Source organism: Scyliorhinus torazame, chromosome 2, assembly GCF_047496885.1.
Source record: "Scyliorhinus torazame isolate Kashiwa2021f chromosome 2, sScyTor2.1, whole genome shotgun sequence".
NCBI lineage: Eukaryota > Metazoa > Chordata > Chondrichthyes > Carcharhiniformes > Scyliorhinidae > Scyliorhinus > Scyliorhinus torazame.
The window spans coordinates 357,954,214-357,972,094 of record NC_092708.1 but is presented as its reverse complement, the minus strand read 5'-3'; the positions used below and the strand labels follow the sequence as shown (position 1 = coordinate 357,972,094).

The 17,881-nt window shown below is 45.6% G+C and overlaps 1 protein-coding gene and 1 long non-coding RNA gene across 4 annotated transcripts in view; one reads left to right on the top strand and one right to left on the bottom strand.

Moving 5' to 3' along the window:
- Nucleotides 1-7,117, top strand: part of kcnh5b (potassium voltage-gated channel, subfamily H (eag-related), member 5b) — a 550,001-nt gene extending 542,884 nt beyond the window's left edge. For 2 of the 3 annotated variants that reach the window (XM_072492080.1, XM_072492071.1), the window contains exon 11: nt 1,268-7,117. In XM_072492080.1, the coding sequence (XP_072348181.1) occupies nt 1,268-2,212 (945 nt within the window). In that variant the 3' untranslated portion in view covers nt 2,213-7,117. The remainder of the gene's footprint in view (nt 1-1,267) is intronic. The other variant, XM_072492088.1, reaches the window with a different exon arrangement.
- Nucleotides 1-17,881, bottom strand: part of LOC140403881 (uncharacterized) — a 111,338-nt gene that overhangs the window by 3,649 nt on the left and 89,808 nt on the right. The gene's annotated exons all lie outside the window — the stretch shown is intronic.

Sequence of the window (17,881 nt, the reverse complement as noted above, 5' to 3'; positions counted from 1 at the left end):
CGAATTAGAACCACTCCTGAATTTGATGGACAATAGTGACTTGGACTTGGGGGTAGAGGGCACAAATTTCAAAAGGGTGACATGATTCTTGGCAGTGTAGTAAACAATGAAGACAATAGCAATAGACTTTGGGATGACATGGATCACTGATGGGACAGAAGGACGTGTGGCAGATGAAATTCAACGCAGATAAGTTTTGGGGTGATACATTTCGGTGGGAAGAATGTGCAGAAACCATACATACTAAATGATACAATTTTAAAGCGAGTGAGGTGCATAGAGATACGTGGGGGTGCATAAACTTTTGAAGGTGGCAAGACAGGTCAAAATAACAGTTAATGTTATGGGATCTTGGGCTTTACACAGTGAAGCATGCAGTACAAAAAACAGGAAGTTAAACTAAACCTATGGGAAACAGTTGTTCAGCACAGCTGGAGTATTGCACCTAATGCACAGGAAGGACATGAAGGTTTTGGAGAGGGTACAGATCAGATTCTACTATAATGGTCACATGTGCAGATTAGGTGGTTTGGCCATGCTAAATTGCCTCTTAGCGTCCAAAGATCTGTAGGTTGGGTGGGGCCATCGGGTTGCGGGGATAGGTTGGGGAAGTGGGCTTAGGGAGTAGGGTGCTCTTTCAGAGGGTCGTGCAGACTCGATGAGTCAAATGGCCTCCTTCTGCTCCGTAGGGATTCTATGAAAGCTATGGAAGGGTGAAGAGACCGGAGAAGCTGGGATTGCTATCATTAGGGACGAGAAGGCTAAGAGGAGAGTTGCCAGAGGTCTTCATGATCACTCGATAAATAGGAACCGTTTTGACCGGTTGAAGAGTTGATAAGCAGAGAGCAGCAATTTAAAGTGATTGGCAAAAGAACGAGAGGTGACATGAAAAATGCCTTGCTGTAGTGACTGCATAGCCTTTGAAATGCCATGCCTATTGAGTGGTAGCTTCAGATTCAATTGTAGTCATCAAAAATTAATTGCATGAATGAGGAAAAACAGTTACAAGGAGGTGGGTGAGTCATACCTCGTACAAAACAAAGCTAGCTGCATGTATATGAAACAGGATAAAATTGCTTCAGATATTCCACCCATGTTATACTTTACTATCAAATAAGATGCACCTTAGAATTTTGAAAGACATTTTAATGATATTTGTGCTGAAAGTAATATTCTGCTTTGCTGGTTGCAGCCTTCTGGGAATATTTTAAAAACCTTCCATTTCGGAAATCTAATTTCATTCTTTTTTCTCTGGGACTCATTATAGATCATTTTCCGGAAGATTCTTGATGTGAAGAAAGAGGAGGAAGAGCGGCTTCGGCTGAAAAACGAGGTTACACTGAGCATCCCAGTGGACCATCCCGTCCGGAAACTCTTCCAGAAGTTCAAGCAGCAGAAGCAATTGCGGAATCAGGCGGCAGGGCACGGTGACTCCGTCGGAAGCCACCTCAGAGTGGAAAACCATTTGCTTCACAATGGTGTCTCCACCACAGGCACGAGCGTGGTGACCGTGTCTCAAATCACACCAATCTCAACTTCACTCTCATTTGTGAGAAATAATGAGCAAAAGCCCCAGGTGCAGCACGAAACTGTGGAGCTGAAGCCAAATGGGCTGAATGACCAGATGTGCTTGAAGGGCAACAGTTCAATACTGACAAAGACCGGAAATGGAAAAGGATGGCTAAGACTTAAAAGTTCTGTTGCCTTCACTGATTCCTTTCCCGGATCGAGAGAGGAGAAGCAGGAAAGCTGGAACAATGTGGTCAAAGCTGAATCCATGGAGATTCTTTCAGACGAACCGAAAGGCACTGAATCGGAGAATGATGTCACAAAGAATCCTTTGAGGAAAACGGACTCGTGCGACAGCGGCATTACGAAAAGTGACCTGCGATTAGACAAGGCAGGGGAGATCCGCAGCCCACTGGAGCACAGCCCAGTTCAAGCCGATGTCAGACACCCCTTTTACCCAATCCCCGAGCAGGCTTTGCAGACCACCTTGCAAGAGGCCAAAATGGAACTAAAAGAAGACATTCAGTTGCTATGCAACAGAATGACTGGCCTTGAGAAGCAAGTGACTGAAATCCTTCAAATACTGTCTGAAAAGAACCTGGCGGAAATGCCTTCTGAGAAGTCTCAACACTCCAGTCAGGAAATATTTCATGTTTCTAGGCCTGTAACTCCTTCGTTGGAAGAGGAGGATGCTCAGTTTTAGCTTAGAAATGCTGTAAAGATTTAACTTTCTCACAAGAGTTCTAACCAAATGCACAAGATGACTGCTTTGACAGTCAAAAGACTTTTGCATGTCCAGCTGGATTCTGGCCTGCCAAAGAAAATTGTTAACAGAGATATTGCTTGTAATTATATACATATCTGCATGCACATATAAAACTTTGTTTACAATCCTTCACTCCATATCTTGGGTCATTCTGTGCAGCGTAGTGTAGTTACTGTTTTTCCCTTTAGACTTCAGAGATCATGGACTGGCAGTGGTTCTCCCGGCCCATGTCTCTGAACGACCGCAGGCTTGAAAATGGAAACGTTTTACCCTTATTGTGTGGGGAACTAATGTTTCTTGCCTCTTCAGGGGCAGTTTATTGCATGCTTTATTTCTTCAGGGTCATTAAAAGAAAAACCAAATGCTGTTGATGCATACGTATCACTGCAAGTTTTAGTTTACACGTTGAGAAATTTACCAAACTTAAAAAAAACACTTTAAAGTCAATTTAATCACTTTAAAACCTTTTGGGGAGGGGAGGGGAAATAATGTTGACATCAGAATCCATCTTGATGGATTACAGACAGTTTAAAACCTGTTGTGCATCCAGGTATGTGCGCACATATACAAAGACGCATTAGAAATGATACACTCCAATATTAATAAATTAATTTTTGTGCCATAACTGGAGAAATATTAAATAATACCAGACGAATCATTTTGCTACTTGCAGCAAATAATTTTGAATTCCTTATGGACATGAAGATTTATGTTTTTTTTTGTTTCAACTCCATTCAGGTATTCAGGAAGCTGAGAGAGGTTAATGTTAATAATTCAGTAGTGTTGTCATGCAAGATTTAACATGTTCAGGCAAAATAATCTGTAAAATTGCATTTAAGAGATTTTTGTCCTGGAGTTCCCTGATATTCAAAAGAATCTGCATATTATGAGCTTATAAGTAAGTATACGGGTTGAATATTAATTGACTCACCAATCACCAATCACCATTATTTGACTTTGGTATCTGTCACCACAGTGCAGGAGCAAAACTGAACAGATACAAAGATAGAAATGCACCTTATTTTATCTATTACTTAGGGGAGGAATTTTGTTCCCATTCGCAAAAGCTTCCCAATATCTTCAGTTTATTTTTTTAAAGTCAGGCTTGGGTAATTGGACCAAAGGTTCACATAACTTTAAGATAGGATACTTTCCATCGGCTCAAGTAAGCTGTTTGCTATGGAAGTCTCTCCTTATTTCCTATTTGATTCATCTTGTTATTCCAAACCAGCTTCAGAATTTTAAATTGAATGGCTACATAAATAAATCCCTTTACTACCGAAATTTAAAAAGCAAATTTCTAATTTGGAGACACTTCTCCTATTGTACAAAGAAATTTGCTTCCCAGGATCATTTTCTGTTCTTTTTACAGCTGCCAGATTAGGAATAAGACCCCCCCCCCCATCCAACCACAACTATTAGCATTCAAGAAGAAGAACTTGGGGAAGAGAACACAAGGGATGTTTGCAAGAAAGTCAAATTTTCTTTTCCCTTTTTGTAACTACGCACTGTAGAGACCAACCTAAGAAATAGGAGCTAGACTAGGCCATATGGCCCATCAAGCCTGCTCCATCACTCAAGAAGATCATGGCTGAATTCCTACATCAACTCCATTTTCTCACCTTGTTTCCATATGCCTTGATTCCAAGCGTTCAAGAAATCTATTAATCTTAGTCTTGAATTGACTGATCTCATGAACTGAGCATCCACAGCTCTCTGTGGTAGATAATTCCAAAGATTCAAAGTTCTCTGAGTGAACAAGTTTCTCCCCAACTCTGTCCACAATGGCCACACCTTGTCCTCAGGCTGTAACACATAGATCTGGGTTTTCCAGCCAGACATCTCAGCATAAATAAATCAGTGAGATCACCTGTGATTTTCCTAAAGTCCAGAGAATTCTGCACAATGTCTTCTTTTGGGGAAACCCTCTTGAGAAAAATAAACGGTTACCTTTTTAATATCGCGCCAGCTATTCAAGATTAACTTTACATAAGTGTTTTCTCTATGAACCAACTATCATTGTGGCAGTGTTTTGAAAAATGAAATATTGATTTTGGAAAAGAAAATGATTACCGGTGACCATTGATGAAAGTAGGTGGCAACCTCTATTCTCCCTTAAATCGCATTCCTAGATTATTATTTTCATCAACAATTTCTACATGAAGACGTGATCAGGTTGGAAAACATCGCTTTATCAACTGATAACATTCAGCTTCATGGGAGATAGAAATGTGGTTTAATTACTTGATCCAAAGGCACAGATTTATCACTTTATACGAGTACATAATTATAAAACCAAATCCCAAAACAATAGAATTGATTATTTAATTTTCTAATCTAAACCCGAGTTCCATTTGTTATTTTACAATAGCACGCAATACATTCCAAAGTTAATTACAGTCAGCTCGTCAATTAGTAATGTCTTGGGCTTAAAAATTGGGGCAATCTAAACAGTTGAATAGAAATAGAAGAGCATCATTGTTTTCAATTATACCACAATATTTATTTTCTTCAGAAAGAACTCCTCCACCTGAATGTAATACCTATGTCTGGTGTCAGCTGTGGTTCAGTTGGTAACACTATCACCGGAGTCAGACGGTTCTGTGTTCAAGGCCTACTCCAGGAATTGAGCACAGAAATCAAGGTCAGTCCAGACGTAGAAGGCCTGATGCCACTTGTTTGAAGAGTTACCTCTGGTGCCCTGGCTAATTTTTCTCAACATCTCACAAACAGGTCATCTGGTCATTATCACAGTTCTGATTGTGGGAACTTGCTAAACACAAATTGGTTGCTGTGCTTCCTACACTGAAACAGGGACAGTACTTCAGAGAGCACTTCACTAGTTATAACAAGTTCACTAGTTATAAAGTGCTTCACCAAGTCTGGTGGTCATAGGTGTTTCATATATTAATACAAGTCTTTCAGTGTATGGGACTGGTGAAACTCATTATTACAAGCATTTTGTTAAGACAGACTTTTCTCCTGCCTCTGCTGCGGCTCCAGTTAGTTAAGACGGGACCTGAGACAGTATCGTGGAAGAAATGCTTTTAACCCAAAGTACTTCCTCCATACTGGTGACAAAGGATGTTACAAAAAGCTAACTTTGAGAAAACAAATTGCCATCATTCACTGGTGCAAACCACAGTCGTCTGCTGATCTGCATGTGGGCTTCCCAGTCAGGAGGTATCGCCTCCTTCCTCCTGAGGCAGACTGGATGGATCTTTGTTTGCAGATGGCTGAGACATACTTGATTGGGAATGAATATCCCCATCACCGGATGCAACATTTGTAAAACCCAGTGCCGACTGAAATGTTTATGATTGTATTTCTGGGAGGAATACTTTGGACACACAGCACCTTTCCTACTTCGAGAATTATTCTCCATTTAGTTGAACCTCTGATCTGAGCTATCTTGTCCCTGATTGTTTGTCATACTGTTAATTGCTGGTGCTTGAGGATACAGAGTGACTTGAAGTATTTGATGAAGCTATTATTGCTGCTACTTTGACTGTCAGTGGGATGAGAGGAAACACAGTCCCAACAGTTTGGGAAAGTCAGATCTGTAAATGGTGAAAACCCCGCAGGTTTCAACCACTATGCTACATATTTTCTGAAGCATTTTAAAAACATCGCACAATTGGTTTTATTTGCATATCAGGAAGTCAGTCTTTATAGTTAAAGTCCAACATTAATTTTATGATATCAGGACGGTACGGTCGATTTTGTGAGCACCATTTACCTTCAAGTGAGAGAGAGCGTTCTGGGTCTGCATGATCAATCTTAAGGCAGGAATCACAAGTCGGGCCATTTCCCAGTTTTACAACCCCACCTCCTGACCGGCAGTGTTTGCCCACACTATTGTCTTGGCAGGGATGGGCTGGAGCAAGGCTGCCACCTCCAAAGAAGGCCCAAGGCAGGAATTGAGACAGACAGATGCCCAAGTGGAAAGGTTAAAAGGCCAGCTAAATAAACAATAATCCATTCAATCCTCACATAAAACAATCCCCTTGGTAGCTCATAAACTAACAGCCATTCAAACCCCTCTTGAAAAACATTTTCTCCTTTTAAGTGCTCATAAATCTGTCAAAATAAATAAACAACCATTCAAAAACCTCTTCAAAACACATCAATGCAATTAGCTGCTCATTCAACTGTCAAAAAAGCCCACAGTCCCTTTCACAGCTATGAAAACAACCTTTGCTGTGCTAAATACATGAATGGGGTTTGGAGCTCAGCCAAGCATTCATAATGTGATTCCATTACATAACTGCATAATCAAACCCTCGAGAGTTCCAAAAAGTTGAGTCTTCCATCACTTTGCCGATAATTGAAAGTAGACTGATGGGGCAATAACTGTCTGGGTCGGGTTTGTCCTGCTTTTGCAAACAAGATATACCTGGACAACCTTCCACGTTATCAGATAGATGCCAATGTTCCAGCCATACTGGAACACAATAGCTAGGGGTGTGGCTAGTTCTGGGGCACAAGTCTTCAGGACTACTGCCAGGTTACATTGTCTGGGCCAAAGCCTTTGCTTGATTCAGTGCCTTTAGTCACGTCTTGATTTCATGTGGACTGAATCAAATTGAATGAAGACTGTGTACCTCGGGATCACGCCGAGATAGATCATCCACTCACAGTGGTTAGCACTGCTGCCTCACAGCGTCAGAGGCTTGGGTTCAATTCTATCCTCTAGTGACCGTGTGGAGTTTGCACATTCTCCCCATGTCTGTGTGGGTTTCCTCTGGGTGCTCAAGTTTCTTCCCAGAGTCCAAAGATGTGCAGGTTAAATGGATTGGCTATGCTAAATTGCTCTTTGTGTCAGGGATGTGTAGGTTAGGTTAAGGGGTTATTGGGATAGGGTGGGTAAGTGGGCTAGGGTGGAGTGCTCTATCAGAGGATCGGTGCAGATTTGAAGGCCGAAAGGCCACTGTAGTGATTCAATGATTCTATCATGCATGACAGCAGGAGGTGACATGCTATTGTCTTTTGCTATTGTTTCTGAGTAAGGTAAGGTAATTAGTTATACTCTATGCGGGACAATTGTCATCTCCCTCTGTTAGAGCAAGACAATTAGTATAGAATAAAGAGAACAAAGAACAAAGAAAAGTACAGCACAGGAACAGGCCCTTCAGCCCTCCAAGCCCGTGCCGACCATGTTGCCCAACTAAACTACAATCTTCTACACTTCCTGGGTCCGTATCCCTCTATTCCCATCCTATTCATGTATTTGTCAAGATGCCCCTTAAATGTTACTATCGTCCCTGCTTCCACCACCTCCTCCGGTAGCGAGTTCCAGGCACCCACTACCCTCTGCGTAAAACACTTGCCTCGTACATCTACTCTAAACCTTGCCCCTCGCACCTTAAACCTATGCTCCCTAGTAATTGACCCCTCTACCCTGGGGAAAAGCCTCTGACTATCCACTCTGTCTATGCCCCTCATAATTTTGTAGACCTCTATCGGGTCGCCCCTCAACCTCCGTCTTTCCAGTGAGAACAAACCAAGTTTATTCAACCGCTCCTCATAGCTAATGCCCTCCATACCAGGCAACATTCTGGTAAATCTCTTCTGCACCCTCTCTAAAGCCTCCACGTCCTTCTGGTAGTGTGGCGACCAGAATTGAACACTATATTCCAAGTGTGGCCTAACTAAGGTTCTATACAGCTGCAACATGACTTGCCAATTCTTATATTCAATGCCCCGGCTAATGAAGGCAAGCATGCCGTATGCCTTCTTGACTACCTTTTCCACCTGTGTAGCCCCTTTCAGTGACCTGTGGACCTGTACACGTAGATCTCTCTGACTTTCAATACTCTTGAGGGTTCGACCATTCACTGTATATTCCCTACCTGCATTAGACCTTCCAAAATGCATTACCTCACATTTGTCCGGATTAAACTCCATCTGCCATCTCTCCGCCCAAGTCTCCAAACGATCTAAATCCTGCTCTATCCTCTGACAGTTCTCATCGCTATCCGCAATTCCACCAACCTTTGTGTCGTCGGCAAACTTACTAATCAGACCAGTTACATTTTCCTCCAAATCATTTATATATACTACGAACAGCAAAGGTCCCAGCACTGATCCCTGCGGAACACCACTAGTCACAGCCCTCCAATTAGAAAAGCATCCTTCCATTGCTACTCTCTGCCTTCTATGACTTAGCCAGTTCTGTATTCACCTTGCCAGCTCACCCCTGATCCCGTGTGACTTCACCTTTTGTACTAGTCTACCATGAGGGACCTTGTCAAAGGCCTTACTGAAGTCCATATAGACAACATCCACTGTCCTACATGTATCAATCATCTTTGCGACCTCCTCGAAAAACTCGATCAAGTTAGTGAGACACGACCTCCCCTTCACAAAACCATGCTGCCTCTCACTAATACGTCAATTTGCTTCCAAATGGGAGTAGATCCTGTCTCGAAGAATTCTCTCCAGTAATTTCACTACCACTGACGTAAGGCTCACCGGCCTGTAGTTCCCTGGATTATCCTTGCTACACTTCTTAAACAGAGGAACAACATTCACTCTTCTCCAGTCCTCCGGGACATCACCTGAAGACAGTGAGGATCCAAAGATTTCTGTCAAGGCCTCAGCAATTTCCTCTCTAGACTCCTTCAGTATTCTGGGGTAGATCCCATCAGGCCCTGGGGACTTACCTACCTTAATATTTTTCAAGACGCCCAACACCTCGTCTTTTTGGATCTCAATGTGACCCAGGCTATCTACACACCCTTCTCCAGACTCAACATCCACCAATTCCTTCTCTTTGGTGAATACTGATACAAAGTATTCATTTAGTACCTCACCCATTTCCTCTGGCTCCACACATAGATTCCCTTGCCTATCCTTCAGTGGGCCAACCCTTTCCCTGGCTACCCTCTTGCTTTTTATGTACATGTAAAAAGCCTTGGAATTTTCCTTAACCCTATTTGTCAATGACTTTTTGTGACCCCTTCTAGCCCTCCTTGCTTAAGTTCCTTCCTACTTTCCTTATATTCCACACAGGCTTTGTCTGTTCCCAGCCTTCTAGCCCTGACAAATGCCTCCTTTTTCTTTTTGACGAGGCCTACAATATCTCTCGTTATCCAAGGTTCCCGAAAATTGCCATATTTATCCTTCTTCCTCACAGGAACATGCCGGTCCTGAATTCCTTTCAACTGACACTTGAAAGCCTCCCACATGTCAGATGTTGATTTACCCTCAAACATCCGCCCCCAATCTAGGTTCTTCAGCTCCTGCCTAATATTGTTATAATTAGCCTTAGCTTGAGGTCCACTACTCTGCATCAACCATGGGGCAAGGCAAGGAGGCATCCCTCCATGAATTACCACAACTGGTATTGGGGTTGAACCTGTGTCATCGGAGTCATTCTGCTCACACTTTAAACCATCTAGCCAACTGAGCTAACCAACCCCCACATTTCTGAGTGTAAGGAGCAGGGAAGGGGCTAAAGCAGGCAGCAAGCTGGGTGGCACAGCCATGATTACGGAAAAAGGAACACTGACATTTCTTTCATTATTTTAATTTCATAACTGGATGCTTTGCATGCTGTAGAACCAAACTCACTGAAGAAGCCCAAGGATGAAAATGGAAATGGCTACAATCTTGTGAATGTTCTGCTTGACAGGTGGCAGCATATTGAAATCTTTGTTTTGAACTCGGAGAGAGAAAGTGCAGATTATATTTCTGAATGGAAACAAATCCATTCCATTGATGCAATAAATCCACTGGGAAAAATTGGGCACCATGTATTTTATTTCCTACTGCTAAAACTGTAACGTGTACTCTTATAAGCAACAGTACACGTAAACTTCAATTAGAAAGCATGGAACACGTACGTTTTAACAAACCGTTCCATAGACTTTTAAAATTACATCTATTCATGACCTAACAGTAAATTACTTACAGCTTCTTTATGGCAATGTGTTACATTGTAAAAACTGCCAGTTTTTATATACATTTTATAGACCTGTGCACTGTACAGCCGGTCACAATTAACGCAAGCCAGGCTATCAAAGTATTTGATAAGTTTAACTGGGCTTGCCTTTATTTTTGTTAGCTGTTATAGCTGTTAAAAATGCTACTGTACCTTAAAGAGAGCAAGAGAGCAGCGAAATGATGGGCAGTTAATCAAGGAATACTTTTCACAAAAGGAATACAGAACGTTTGGCAATTATTGATGCAAAGTACAAGAAATGCGGTTGAACACGGTTTACTTAAAAGGAGGTTTTGGTCTTTACATGGAATGTTTTTATACCCAGTCATTAGGAGTACAATCCAGGAATTCACCTTGCGCCTGTGAGCTTTGGTTAGAAGAAATATCAAAGTGTAATCAGTTCTCAATTTAGTTAAATCTCGGAATCCATTCCCATAAGCCGTTGTACGTTTTAGGCATCCATCTTCATCTTTTTCTCTTAATTGTTTTCTTTTAAATGGATTGATAAGAGCCTGTTTGTTTTTATAAGAAAGCACAGATGTATGTATTCTGGTACTGTAAAATATCAGTCTTTGAAATATGCAATGTATATGTTTTATGAATAGAAAATGGAAAGTTATTGCACGTATGTACAGCTGTTGTGCTTTCACTGCAGAACCACTATTTATGTACAAACTGAAGCACTACCACAGGGAGTTAAATGCCCCTTTCCTATAATTTCATAATAAAAAAGCATGGAACACTGAAAACACCTCATAGCCTTTTCTGCAATATCTTTATGCTTCCTTCTCTTCAGCACTGCCCATTAATTTTTTTCTACAGTGGCAGACTGCACATGACATTTCTCACAGTCAATCAGAAGTTATGCTGTCCTCTCATGGGACCACTTATGTTTTGATAGTCTTGGCCTCCTTCTGCACTGGAGGACTTCTGTTCCAGCTGTCAAAATGTCTGAGGAAAGATGCCTGCTGCACTTTGGAGCTAAGTCTAATGAGCCTGTCCCCTTTAAGGTCACAGAATGTAACTGGGGCACAGAAGTAATCCAATCTATCCCTGCTCAGTTAACACATGCAGAATGGAGGGAGTAAGCACACCCCAGGATCAAGTCAAGGCTAATTGCAGTTTCTGAGGGAGGTTTATCTGTTTAACAAAGTGAAGTGGGTGAAATTGTCCACCTGGGAGATTTTGATGCTGGGACTAAATTGTCTCCTGGAAGTGGGTTTGTTGTCTGTTCTGTAACTCCCAGTCCAACCCCATTAAAATCAAAAATTACATTGTAACAGCAAATTCATTCAGTCTTTTATTAATCGTTGTATGGTAGTGGGGAACATTCACCACATTGAAGTGACCACCTACAAGACAAAAGCTCAACCATCCCTTCCTGTCCTTCAACGTCACACAACATCACTCAACAATGTTTAACTGGTCCAGCCATATCACCACAGTGTCCACAGAATAAAGGCAGTAGCTGGATACTCTGTGTAGCATCTCACCTCCTGACTACCCAAAGCCTCTTCATCATCTACAAGGCTCAAGGTCAGAAGTGTAATGGCATGCCCATCATTCATCTGCATGGGCATAGCCATGTCGACACTCAAGAGTTTTGACACAATCCCCCAGGAGGATGCAGTAGCTTCAGTGCCACCTCTGCATGTAACTCAGCGTTCCCTCCCATCCTCCTCTTCCTTCCTCCAGTGGCACATTGTGGCTACACTATGGGGGTTATTTAATGATGGCGATGGGGGTCTCAGCAGCTGATGGGAGTCCTGTGTGGCCTCCTTTTGGGGAGACCCACCGAATTAAGTGCCACTCAGGGACTTAACCAGTAGCAGAAGATCTTCACCAGGATCAAGTCTCACCCTCCAAGAATTGCTGGCCAATCAGAAGACATAGGCATTAATTGCCGACTTAAGGGCCTCACTTGGCAGTGGGGCAGACAGGCCACCCAACAGCCTTCCTCCCCAGACTTAATCAGGACAGAAAAAGGAAGGTGACATGGAGGGGAAGGATTCTCCGTCAGCCGACGCCAAAACCGTGAAACACGATTGGGCGGAGAATCAGTTCCAATGCCAAAATCACAGCGGGTGCCGATTTCACGCCAAATCGCAATTCTCTGTTATTCTACAGTGGCGTCAATGTGTACCGGAATGCATGTACAATAAACACGTTTGCATAACATTAATGGGCCCAACCTTGTCTTCTCTGCAGCCTCCCTGATTCTCCACCTCCAATGCGCCAAATTCCCGACGGCGAGGTTCACTTGTGCTTTTAAAAATCGTGAAAACAGCGTTCTGGCTGGTAAGGGAGAGAGAGGAGGTAAGGCAGAGAGAGGTGCGACTGCAGGCTGCCGGGCTGGACACTGGCCGGGCTAGCTAGGGTGGGGCGGGTCCCTGCCATGCCTGGGGGGTGGGGTGACGGGGGCGTGGGCCATATAGCCGGGGTGACCCTCCACGAGACTGAGGAGGTGTCCATGCACGAACTGCCATTGCCACAGCCTGTAAGACAGCCCTCTTGCTGCGCACTCCACTGACCAACCACCTTAACCCCTGGTTCTACAGAGTGTCACCGGCTGTATGGGTGCTCCCACCTTCTGCCATACCACACCTTACTAGCCACCACACACTGGTGGGGCATCAGGCGGCCCATCTAGGGCAATGCCCACTGTAGGCCCTACGGGGATGCCAGGTGAGGGCCGTAGACCATACTGCTGGCAAGGGCAGCATCAGCCGACGGTACCGCTGGCAGTAGGGACAGGTGCCAGGGCCAGAATCCCCTGTACGCAAGCAGCGTGAGGTAGATGTCAGACGCAGAATCCGCGGCCTTGCAGATGAGCTGTTTCACAATGTGCACCCCTTTCTCAACCTTCCCATTGGACTGCGGATAGTGTGGGCTGGAAGTGACATGTTTGAAATGGTATGACTTGGCAAACATAGACCACTCGTGGCTGTTGAAGCACGGGCCATTTTCACTCATGACAGTGAGTGCGATACCATGCCTGGAGAACGTCTCCTTACAGGACTTGATGGCGGTCCGAAATGTGACGTCTGAGAGCTTCACGACTTCAGGGTAATTAGAGAAATTGTCAATATTCAACAGGTAATCACGAACATTCGCGCGAAAGAGGTCAATGCCAACCTTGGACCACGGGGAGGTCTCAATTTCATGCTGCTGGAGCGTCTCCTTGCTCTGCGCTGGCTGGAAGCATTGACAGGTCGTACAGTTGAGGTCCATGTTCGAGATGTCCTGGCTAATACCGGGTCAGTAGACAGCCTGCCTGGCTCTTCCTCTGCATTTCTTGATGCCCAGGTGTCCCTCATGGGTTTGGCGGAGCACCAAGCTCTGGAGACTGAGTGGAATGACAATCTGGTCTGGCTTGAGGAGGATACCATCAATCACCGTCAGGTCGTCCTTTACATTGTAAAATTGAGGACACTGCCCTTTCTGCCAGCCATTGGCGAGGTAGTGCATGACACGCTGCAAGAGGGGGTCTTTGGCTGTCTCCTCGCGGATACGAACCACCTCATCAGACACCAGGTGGGTGCTAGCACACAGCTGCACTTGTGATTCAATCTGCCGGATGATTTCCAGCGGTTCACTAGGCAATGTGATGGAGCGGGACAATGCATCAGCGATGATGAGCTCCTTGCCAGGCGTGTACACTAAGTCAAAGTCGTCCCTTCTGAGTTTGAGGAGGATGCGCTGCAACCGAAGCGTCATGTCGTTCAGGTCCTTATGGATAATGTGGACCAGAGGCCTATGATCCGTCTCGACAGTGAATGTCAGTAGGCCGTTGACATAGTCGTGAAATTTGAGAATGCCAGTGAGAAGACCCAGGCATTCCTTCTCTATTTGCGCATACCTCGTTTCGGTGGGCGTCATGGCCCTCGATGCGTAGGCTACCGGTGCCCAGGATGAAGTGTCATCGCGTTGAAGCAGCACCGCACCGATGCCATCCTGGCTCGCATCTATCGAGATCTTCATCTCCCTATCTGGGTTGAAAAATGCCAAGACGGGTGCAGTGGTGAGCTTGGCTTTCAGCTCCAACCACTCTGCCTGATGTGCTGCCTTCCACTCAAAGGCAGTGGACTTTTTCACCAGGTTTCGTAGGGCTGTGGTGTGTGAGGCCAGGTTTGGGATGAACTTGCCCAGAAAATTGACCATGCCCAGGAAGCGCAACACCACCTTCTTGTCTTCAGGGACCTTCATGGCTTTGATGGCCTTGACCTTGTCTGTGTCCAAGCGCACACCCTGCTGAGAGATCTGGTCACCTAGGGACTTGAGTGTCGTCATGCCAAAGCAACATTTGGACCTGTTCAGCTTCAGGCCATTGGCATGTACACAGCGGAATACCTGCTGGAGACGGGAAACATGCTCTTCAGGGGTCGTGGACCATATGATGATGTTGTCCACGTACACACGAACCCCTTCAATGTCCTCCATCATCTGCTCCATGATGCGATGGAAGATCTCCGATGCCGAGACAATGTCAAACGGCATGCCATTATAGCAGTATCTGCCAAACGGTGTGTTGAAGGTGCAGAGCCTTCTGCTGGACTCATCCAGCTGGATTTGCCAAAATCCATGTGACGCATCTAACTTGGTGAAAAACCGTGCGTGTGCCATCTCACTGGTGAGTTCCTCCCGCTTCAGGATGGGGTAGTCTTCACGCATTATATTCTTATTGAGATCCTTGGGATCAATGCAGATGCGCAGGTCTCCCGAAGGCTTTCTAACACATACCATCGAGCTGACCCAGTCAGTCGGTTTGGTTACCTTGGAAATGATGCCCTGTTGCTGAAGATCCTTGAGCTGTGCCTTCAGGCGCTTCCTCAGTGGAGCCGGGACCCGGCGTGGTGCGTGGACCACTGGCTTGGCATCAGGTCGTAGCAGAATCTTGTATCAATATGGCAGCGTGCCCATCCCCTCGAACACATCCGGATACTGAGCAAGGGTGTCGTCAATGCCGGCCTGAAGATCCACATTGGAGGATGTCGTTGTGTAAACCAACTGCACGAGGTTCAGTTGCTTGCAGGCTTGCGCGCCAAGTAGGGATGCCCTGTCTGGCTTGACAATTTCAAAATGTAACCGTGCATTGGTGCTCCAGTTGAAGACGAGAGATGGCAGGATCCCAGTTCCATGGTGGCTTTTCCGTTGTAGTCCAGGAGCCTGCAGGCTGCTGGAAGGACCTTGGGGGGCTTCTTGATGCGTTTGAAATCTGCCTGTGAGAGGAGGTTGGCAGAGGCACCTGTGTCCAGCGAAAACTGGATGGAGCAGTGGTTGACCTGCATCACCGCACGCCATTCGTCCGCAGAATTCACAGCGAGGATGGATTGAATTTGTGATGAGTTGGATGTGGCATATTCACATTTGGTAATGATGCCCACACAGTAGGCGGAGTCCAGGCATTCTACTCTGGATCCGCTGTGCTGCCAGGATCAGAATCCTGTAATCGTTGTTGCACTCTCTACGCGCCGTCGTCGGAATTGGGAGCGCTGGCCCCTGACTGGTGGTGCAGACCTGCACAAGGCTGCATAGTGCCCAGGCTTCTCGCAGTTTAAACATCGCCTGCCTCTTTTCATAGAATTTTATAGAATTTACAGTGCAGAAGGAGGCCATTCGGCCCATCGAGTCTGCACCGGCTCTTGGAAAGAGCACCCCACCCAAGGTCAACACTTCCGCCCCATCCCCATAACCCAGTAACCCCACCCAACACTAAGGGCAATTTTGGACACTAAGGGCAATTTATCATGGCCAATCCACCTGACCCGCACATCTTTGGACTGTGGGAGGAATCCTGAGCACCCGGAGGAAACCCACGCACACACGGGGAGGATGTGCAGACTACGCACAGACAGTGACCCAAGCCGGAATCGAACCTGGGACCCTGGAGCTGTGAAGCAATTGTGCTATCCACAAGGCTACCGTGCTGCCTCTTTCAGGGCAGTGTTTCTTTAAGTGGGCGTTGCCGCAGTTCGAGAGCAGTGCAGGTGTCGGCCGTTTCGTTATCCCGTTCGCATCGCGCATGCGTGGGGCCCCGGGAAAAGCGCGCAAAATGGTCGCTTTCATCAATGCTGAGGCACTGCATCCGGGAGATGGCCTGCACACTCTCTGCCTCGTGGGAGGCAAGTTTCTCATTTTCAGCCGATTTGTACTGGGCATTGCGATTTTTGGCGTGCTCATGCACTGTGCATGTTTCAATCGCGACTGGCAGGGTCATATGCTTGATTTTCAGTAGCTGCTCCCTCAGAGGATTAGAGTGAACTCCAAAAACGATTTGGTCTCTGATCATGGAGTCAGCAATATCACCAAAATTGCAGGACAGCGCTAGCAGGCGGAGGTTAGTTAAGAAGGAGTTGAAAGATTCATCTTTACCTTGTAGACGCTGTTTGAATATGTAGCGCTCGAAGATTTCATTGGTGTCCACTTCACAGTGACTGTCAAACTTGTCCAGGATGGTCTGTAACTTTGTCTTGTCCTGGCCTTTGGTGAAATGAAAAGAGTTGAAGAGTTCGATGGCTTGATCACCCGCTGTTGAGAGGAGAAGCGTGATCTTCCTTGCATCAGACGCATCCACGAGGTCTGAAGCTTCGATGTACGGCGGGAATTTTTGCTTGAATGTCCGCCAGGTGGCACTGAGATTGCCGGAGGTCCTGAGCTGGTGAGGAGCCTGAATCTTCTCCATGGTGCCGGGATACATTCGCTGGTCGTCATGGCACGGACTGAGGTAAACCACCTAGACTAAGCAGTCTCCTGGTAGCATGTCGTGTTATGTACTCTGGGATAACACAGGCTGCAACTGGATGCAGCTTTAACCAAAAGATACTCCAGACCTTGAAGTTAGTTCAATCTGATTTATTGAACCAGGAGCACAGTTAGCACAGTTGTCTATGAGTTTGACTCTTTGCTAACCTAAGTGTGGTTACTCTGTCTGACTGAACCAGACTAGCTCTTAACCACGTGCTGGAGGTGTGATACTGTGCATACACCCTGACTCACTCTGTAGATGTTCATCAGTGGAAAGAGACGGAGTGTGAGTACCTCGTGCCTTTTATAGTGAGATACCACCCCTGAGTGTCCTGCCTGTTCATTGGTCATGTCCTGTTCTCTGTGTTCATTAACTGCCTGTCTGTATATCATTATCTGCATGTCAGCATATCATGACAGACCATACCTCCACCCTATCCCCACACCATCTCTACACCTCCACACTATCCCCACCTAACCTTTTTATTTGGACACTAAGGGCAATTTAGCACAGCCAATCCACTAACCTGCACATCTTTGGACTGCATGTCCCTGTACAAGCACCTGCAGATGACAGGCCGCTCTAAAGAGGTTCCACGCGCTGAACGTGCAGAAGCTAATTGACCATCAGATGCACATCTGACACGTCAGCGCCGGATACCCGAGCAAGGTGCACAGCGCCTTCATCCAGGCACACTCGACGATTCCTGACATGTTCGAGGCCCACAACATTCGCCCATTCCCCGCGCACCCTCTCCCTGGCCCAGACCAGCCCAGCCCAGCCCTCAAACACATCAGACAGAGCACCGAGGCAGGTTGTATCAGTGTTAAAAGGTGTTTAATGTGCTCAAATATTTACAGATACGTTCCCTAGCCCCTATAGCTAAATAGTGCCCTGCACCCGTGCCAACTTAACT